General features: G+C 62.9%; 1 protein-coding gene across 1 annotated transcript; it reads left to right on the top strand.

Moving 5' to 3' along the window:
- The first annotated feature begins 1379 nt into the window (after window positions 1–1379).
- On the top strand, window positions 1380–6497 carry LOC102995006 (RIMS-binding protein 3A-like). The gene is given in 1 exon segment (XM_007130649.3): window positions 1380–6497. A coding segment is annotated over 1 exon segment (5118 nt).
- The last annotated feature ends 1316 nt before the right edge of the window (window positions 6498–7813 follow it).

Genomic DNA, 7813 nt, shown 5'->3' with positions numbered 1-7813 from the left:
AACAACAAAAAAGAAAAACATGAGTACAAGAAAAAGGGTGGAGCCCATAGAGCCAAGTGCTGAATGAACACAGAAAGTGCTTCTCTGAGCCTCGGTTTTCCCGCCTGAGAGACGGGTTCAAGGTCATCTACCTGCCTACCTGGGGAAAGTACTGTGTAAGTGAGAGGGCCGTCTGTCTGTCCTGCACCAGGAGCAACCCAGGAAGGTCAGTCACAGAAGAGAGGCTGGGGGGGCTGGAAATTCACTCCAAGGGTCCTATGGGTGGCTCGTGGCTAGACAGCCATCCTCAGAGCAGCAGAGCCTGAGCTGTGAGAGGGCCCAGGTGCCACCGGGCCAGGTTGGCACCATACCCTGAGAAGCAGAGGTGTTGCTAATGGGATCACAGCATTAAAGACTGGATTAAAGACAACCCGCCTCCGGGTTCCACTTGACCCTCTTATCCTTCTGCAGATGTGAAATGTAAGGCTCCCCATCGAGAGAAAGACTGGGTAGGGGTCCTCCCACCTGTGACCCTGAGATTGACCAGATGGCATCAGAGTGCCCATGGAATCTGGAGGCAGAATTTTGCAGGTTTGAATTCCGACTTAGCTATTTCTGGGCCGTGTGACTGTGGGGAGGCCCTTATCTCTCCAAGCGTCCTTGCGGGATGATTGTGAAAATGAACCAAGAAATCACAGGCCAGGGCTATGGTCCTCGAAGGAGCACTTGTCCCCTGTCTCGGCTGGCACCATGCCCAGGCCATGGGCTCGAGACTTCTCTGTAAAATGGGGATAGGAGGTTTAAACAGATAATGCACGCAAGTCCTCGGAAGGGGTCCTTGGATGGGTAGGCACAGTGGAGGTGCAGTAGCCAGATGCCCCCTCCTCTGGGTGAGCCCAGGGCACACCCCCAAGTTTGGGCGTATCCTGTTGCAGTTTCCAGCCACCACACCACCTGAATCCATTGGTGATCTTGAGCCAAACACTGAGCCCCCTTTCTCTAGGCCCAGAGGAGCAGCTCAGGCTTCCCACAGGTTCCTTGGCCTGAAAGGGATTGTCCAGTGCCTGGAAGAGGGCCGGGGTGGGTCGTAAGGGATATGGTGCCAGGATCAGGGAGAGGCCTGGGGCCAGCGAGATTCGTGGGCATCCTGGGACAGGGGCTGTGTCCAGCCTGGGTGTCTAGAGCCCAGCGCCAACATAAGCAGCCGGGAGAGGAGCACGGGCTAGCCGCACCCACTGCAGAGGGTGGGAGAACGTGCCCAGAGGCGGAAGGGGCGCGCGGAACCCTCAGGGACCCCGGAAGCGGCGCGCGGGACGGTTGGCCGCGGCCAGGGCAGCGGCCGTTGGCGAGCGGCGGCCTGGGCCAGGCGAGGTCAGGCGTCTTGCCCGGCCGCGACCACCATGACCAAGGACTCGCCCAGCCCTTCTGGCGGCGGCTGCGTGACACCCAAGAAGCCGGCTACTCCGGGCCCAGCGGCGGCGGCGCTGGAGGAGCAGAGGCGGGAGCTGGAGAAGCTGCGTGCCGAGCTGGAGGCGGAGCGGACGCGCGGGCGGGAGGAGCGGCGGCACTTCGCTGCCCAAGCGCGGCAGCTGCGGGAGGAGGCCGAGCAGGAGCGGCAACAGCTGGTTGATCACCTGCGCTCCAAGTGGGAGGCGCAGCGCAGCCGGGAGCTGCGGCAGCTGCAGGAGGAGCTGCTGCGGGAGCGCGAAGCCGAGATCCGGCAGCTGCTGCGCTGGAAGGAGGCCGAGATGCGACAGCTGCAGCAGCTGCTGCACCGCGAGCGCGATGGCGTGGTGCGCGAGGCTCGGGAGCTGCAGCGCCAGCTGGCAGAGGAGCTGGTGAACCGCGGCTACTGCGGCCGCGCGGGGGCGCCCGAAGACGCCGCAGCGCAGTGCCGCTGTCGCCTGCAGGAAGTGCTGGCGCAGCTCCGCTGGGAAACGGACGGAGAGCAGGCCTCGCGCATCCGCCACCTGCAGGCGGCACTCGACGTGGAGCGCCAGCTCTTCCTCAAGTACATTCTGGAGCACTTCCGCTGGCACCCCGCCTTGTCCGGCACCCCCGACCCCCAGGCCGCGCATTCTTCAGAAGAGCTACCCCCCGAGGCCGCCGACAAGTCCTCATGTCGACTAGAACCCCTTGACGGCCTGAGCGCGGGCGCCCGCGCGCGCTCCCGCTCCCTCGACCGGGTGCCCGCAGCGTGCTCCAACTCCCCGGACAGCGTGCTCCCCGCGCGCGCCAGCTCCCTCGATTCCTTGGCACCAGCGCGTTCCCTCTCGCTCAACAGCACCCTGAGTCGCCCCAAGGCCCCCGAATCCTCCTCTCCAGACGCCTCCATCCCAGGGCCCCTGAGCCCCCCGCCGCCACTATCGGAGCGCAGGAGACCTAGCGACCCGCGAGGAGGGGAAGAGTCCGGGAGTCAGCCCTGCGAAGCCCTGAACCCCCTGCCGCCGGGCCCGGACTACCGCGAGCTGCTGAAGCAGAACTCGGAGCTGTCCAAGGCTCTGCAGGTGCTGGCGCGCCGCTGCTCCGGCCTGCGCGAAGAGAACTTGCAGCTGCGGCGCGCGGGCTTCTCCGACAAGGAGGACGAGAAGGTGAAGCGGCTCAAGGTGAAGCACGCCGAGCTGACCGGCCTCGCGCGGCGCCTGGAGGACCGGGCCCGCAAGCTGCAGGAGACCAACCAGCGTGCTGTGAGCGCGCCTGTGCCCGGCGAGAACCGCGCGGGCCTGGAGCTGTGCCAGGCCTTCGCCCGCCAGCGTGCACGGGACTTGTCGGAGCAGGCTAGCGTGCTGCTGGCCAAGGACAAGCAGATCGAAGAGCTGCGGCAGGAGTGCCACCTACTGCAGGCGCGCATCGCTTCGGGCCTCAGCAGCGCCCCGCTCGCTGTGGGGGGCGCCGCCTGCGCCCAGTGGCTCAACGTCAGCGACCTGGACCGGCTGCAACGCGAGTCCCAGCGGGAGGTGCTGCGCCTGCAGAGGCAGTTGACCCTGCAGCAGGCCACCAGCAGCGCCTGGGCGGAGGTGGGCGGCCAGAGCGCTCCATGCGAGGAGGCGCGGAGCCAAGTACAGGCGCTGGAGCGCGAGCTGAGCGCGCAGCGGCGAGAGTGCGAGGAGCTGGGCGCGCAGGCGGCGGCGGCGCGGCGACGCGGCGAGGAGGCCGAGGCGAGGCTGCAGGCGGCGCTCCGCGAGGGCGCCTGGCTGGCGAAGGAGAACGCGCGGCTGCAGGCCCAGGCCGACTGGACGGGAAAGGTGGCGGACGAGAACAAAGACGTGCGCGGGCAGCTGGGCCTCGCGTGCCAGGAGCACAACACCACCGGCTTGCTGGCGGGGCAGCTGTTGCAGCAGGCGGCACGAGGGCAGGACAGGCAGCAACAGCTGCAGCACGACCAGCAGAAGGCCCTGTGTGATATCCAGACGGCCTGGGAGGAGATGCGGGCACTGCAGTATCAGCCTGGTCACCCTCCCCAGGAACCCCGCGAGGCCCCGCCAGCCCCAGAGTCCCAAGTGAGAAGCAGTGGAAGAACCAAGTTGCAGCTAGGGCCTGAGGACCAAGCATCGTCTCAGCCTAGCAGAGCCAAACCAGAGAAGAAGGAAGACTCCCTGCTGGAGAACCCAGTTGCCCGCGGGGAGGCAGCCAGTGCCCCCAAAGTGCCAGACAGAGTCCCAAGCAGCCAACCTCTGGACTCCACGCCCCAGGCCAAGAAAACCAGCTCCCAGTCGAACTCCTCCTCTGAGGTGGAGTCCATGTGGGCCCCTGTGCCATCCTGCCCTACTCTGGATGTGGACACAGCCAGCGAGGTGGAGGATCTGGAGCCCTATAGCGTGTCCTCGACCCTGGAAGTGGGGGGTTCGGAGGCCCCCACCACCCCCAAGCTCAAGGTCTTCCTGGCTCGGTATAGCTACAACCCATTTGAAGGGCCCAACGAGCACCCCGAGAGCGAGCTGCTGCTCACGGCTGGGGATTACGTGTATGTCTTTGGGGACATGGATGAGGACGGCTTCTACAAAGGGGAACTTGAGGACGGCCGGCAGGGGCTGGTGCCGTCCAACCTGGTGGAGCAGATTCCAGATAGTGACGTCCTGGGCTGCCTGCCCCATGAGTTCCCTGACCTTGGCCCCACTCGACTCCCGGCTGGGCAGGGCAAAGCTTCGAAGGAAGACACTGGTCACAGCTTAGTACCTGGGAAAGCCCAGGGGACAGTGGACAGGGGGCCACACGTGACAACGGTGAGGGTGGGCTCCAAGACCAAAGTGGCAATAGAAATCTCAGATGCCAAGATGGGAGACGGCCGGCTGGGCTCTCAGCAGAGCATGGGCAAGCGGGGCTTCTCCAGACCTCTTCTGGGGACCAACAGTGTCTTTTGTGTGGCCCCTACGCAACTTTACCTGAAGAGCGTTACAGCCACGTCGGCTGAGATCACCTGGGTTGGCAGCAGCCACCCCCACATGGTGTACCTGGATGACCTGGAGCGTGCCCTGACCCTAGCGGGCGTGAGCTGCTACACCTTCCACCACCTGCATCCTGGCACGAGGTACCAGGCGAGGGTGGAGGTGCACCCACCGTGGGACTCGCTGCCGGTGCGCTGGGAAACAATGTCCTCCACCATCACCTTCAACACACCCTTGGCGGGCCCCCCTGACCCTCCGCTGGACGTACTGGTGGAGCGCCACGCCTCACCGGGCCTCCTGGTGGTCAGCTGGCTCCCCGTGACCATCGACTCAGCTGGGTCCTCCAACGGAGTTCAGGTCACCGGCTATGCTGTGTATGCCGACGGGCTCAAGGTGGCAGAGGTGGCCGATGCCACCGCCGGGAGCATCCTGTTGGAATTTTCCCAGCTCCAGCTGCCACCGATGTGCCAGAAGATCTCGGTGAGAACCATGTCGTTCTGTGGAGAATCCCTGGATTCGGTGCCGGCTCAGATCCCTCACAACTGCGTCACCTGTCTCCGATTGCCAGAGATGTCTCCCTTTAGCTGCACCTGTGGGGACCTGTCCACCGGCAGAGTGACCTTCCCCATCTGCCCTCAGAGGCTGGTGCTGGCTCCCCCGAGGGCCAAGGCCAGTCCCCACAGCCCTGGAAGCTGTGGGGAGCCCCAGGCCACGTTTCTAGAAGCATTCCCTGGAGAACCCCCAAGGAGGCAGTCCCCAACGCCCAGACTGAGTTCAGACGGAGAATTTCCAAGTGCAGGGTCAGGCAGCCAAGCCCAGAGGCCCACAGAGGCCCGGGAGCTCTCCAGAAAGGACCAGCTCTTCCAGAAGAGTCCCCGGAACCACAGGCCACCTCTGCCCCGGGGCCAGTCTCGGGGGGAAGAGAACCAGAACCGGCACGTGGGCACCAGCCAAAGCCCTGCTGCGGGAGTCATCTGTCCGTCCCCTGAGTGTGGACCCAGGAAAGAGCCGTGTCAGGAGAAGGCTGCCCTTGAGAAGGTCCTCAGACAAAAGCAAGATGCCCCAGGATTCACCCCTCCGCAGCTGGGCATCAGCCAGCGATACGTGTCTGACTTCTGTGACATTCTGCAGGAGGAGGCAGGGCGCTTCGGTCTGTGGGGCACAGAGGGGCAAGAGCAGAGGAAGGAGCTCAGGAGACAGAGCGGGCCAGGCCAGGCTCTGGGGGGCAACAGAGAGGGCTGGTTCCAGGAGCCCGGCTTGGCGCTGTGTCCCGCTCCATCCAGCAGGGTCATCAGGATGTCCAGGGGTGGCGCCCCACCGCTGGGAACAAGGGTGGACCCTCCAGCCAAGGTCTTTGGGGCCCTCTCTGATTGCATCCCCCTGGTGATGTCTGCCACCCCCGAGGCTGCAGAGGAGGAGCTGGCCTTCTGGAAAGGGCAGTTGCTGAGAGCGTGGGGCTCTCAGGACACCCACGGCTTCTATCGTGGTGAACACGATGGGCAAGTGGGCAACATCCCCGGGCACCTGGTGGACAAGGTGGACACGGGCACGGAGTTGACTGGTGGGAGGTGGCATTTGCCGGGGCAAGGGTACCTGCCCTCCGTGGCCCACCTCGATGACTTTGGGGGGCTTGGAGGCCCCCAGGGCTCCTTTGCCCTGCCGCAGGGGAGCCCCAGAAGGCCCTCACTGTGGACTCCAAAGACCATGGTGGTGGCTCTGGACTATGACCCCAGGGATGGGCCGGCAGGGGGCCTGGTGAAGGGCAAGCTATCGCTGAGGGTGGGGGATGTGGTCACTGTCTATGGGCCTGTGGATGACAAGGGATTCTACTATGGGGAGTCGGGTGGCCACAGAGGCCTGGTCCCAGTCCACCTGCTGGATCACATGTCCCTCCAGGGAGAGTGAGTGCAGCTCCCCGCTGGGGTGGTGGCCCTGGCTGCCTGCGCCCCACATGCGGACCCACCACCAAGCCCGCCTCACTTTGTGCGCAGCGCCTGCTCCATGCACCAATGCTCAGAACACTCGGCCGTCCCAGTCCTCCTGGCCTCGAGGGCAGCAGGGCTTAGGTCTGAATGGACCTGTTTCCAGAAGAAAGCAGAGCAAGTAGCCCCCGAGAGGCTGACAGGCTGGTAACCAGCAGGTTTTTGGAGAAGTGCCTTTTTCTGCTCCATCATCAGTACGTGTTTTCTTTAGGAGTTTAGCCTTACTCACCCATTGCCTTGTATGAAAGTCTCAAGAAAAACCTGCCTCTTAAAAAAAAAAAAAAGCAATCAGAATGTTATTTTTTCTGTCTTTTGTTCAACTCCTCATTAAACTGTTCATAGAAAAAAGAAAAAGGATATTTTAGAAGTGAAAGCACAACCAAGGAACCAAGCCCTCCTCTCCTCCCTCTCTGCAGACATGTTTCCCTGGCGGAGGCGGGGGGAGGGTGCGAACCCTTTAGGGAGGCTCAGCTCAGCGTCGGCTGGCATGGCTGCGGAGGGTCCAGCGAAGAGCCAGGGCTGAGAAGCAGGGCCCCACAGGGTGTCCCTGCAGGCGGACTGTGTCCCTGGGGTCAGCCCTTTGTGGAGGGTGGGGTCAGCGCATCCCAGCTGGGGTTCCCCGTCTGTATCTTTCCCCAGCGCTTCTCACTTCTGAGGGGCCTCCCTGGGAGGGCGTGTCCACATTCACCCCATTTACAGAAGAGTCACTGAGACTCAGAGGGTCCCTTTGTCTCAGGTCACAGGGCTGCTGAGCTGCTTCCTCCCATGGTCCTCTGGGGGCTCCCACTCCAGAAGGTGGGGACCAAGGGTGGTCTTCATTCTTCTCTGCTTCTATTTGATGCTCCACTTTTCCCCATGTCCCCACTGCTGTCAGAGAAAGGGCACCAGCTTCCCTGGGGGCAGGGGGAACCAATTGGAAGCATCCGGCCAGAAGGATTGGAGCCAAGGGCAGGTTTTCTGGGGAGTTGGTGAATCGGGTCCAGAAGTTTCCACTGTGCTGTCCTCCGGGCTGAGGTGGGAACAGGGAGGGGCAGGCCCAGGGGATGCCGCAACCCAACCTGCCTTATCCTCAGAGAACACAGAAACCAGCGTGGAGGCCATGTGGTGCATGCACGCACTCACCACTTGTGAGAGGAAGCTTCAGGTCTCAGCCTGGGAGGAAACTGTCCCCTGAGGGCCATGACCACCCCCTCTCCTGCACAACCACCTGGCTTTCCAGTGAGAAGGCTGGCACAGAGTCTCCTCGGCTGGCTGGAGGGGCAACCCAGACCGGCTCACAGTTTCTCTTTTTTTAAATTGGGATGAAATATACATACCATCAAATTTACCATCTCAACCATTTTTAAGTGTACGGTTCCATAGTGCTAAGTACATTAACAGTGTTGTGCAACCCACCTCCAGATCTTTTCATCTTGCAAAACTGAAACTCTACACTCATTACACGACAGCTTCCCTCCCCCTCCCTCA

This window comes from Physeter macrocephalus, unplaced genomic scaffold (assembly GCF_002837175.3).
Source record: "Physeter macrocephalus isolate SW-GA unplaced genomic scaffold, ASM283717v5 random_1089, whole genome shotgun sequence".
In the NCBI taxonomy this organism is placed as follows: Eukaryota; Metazoa; Chordata; class Mammalia; order Artiodactyla; family Physeteridae; genus Physeter; species Physeter macrocephalus.
This window is presented reverse-complemented; position numbering and strand designations above follow the sequence as displayed.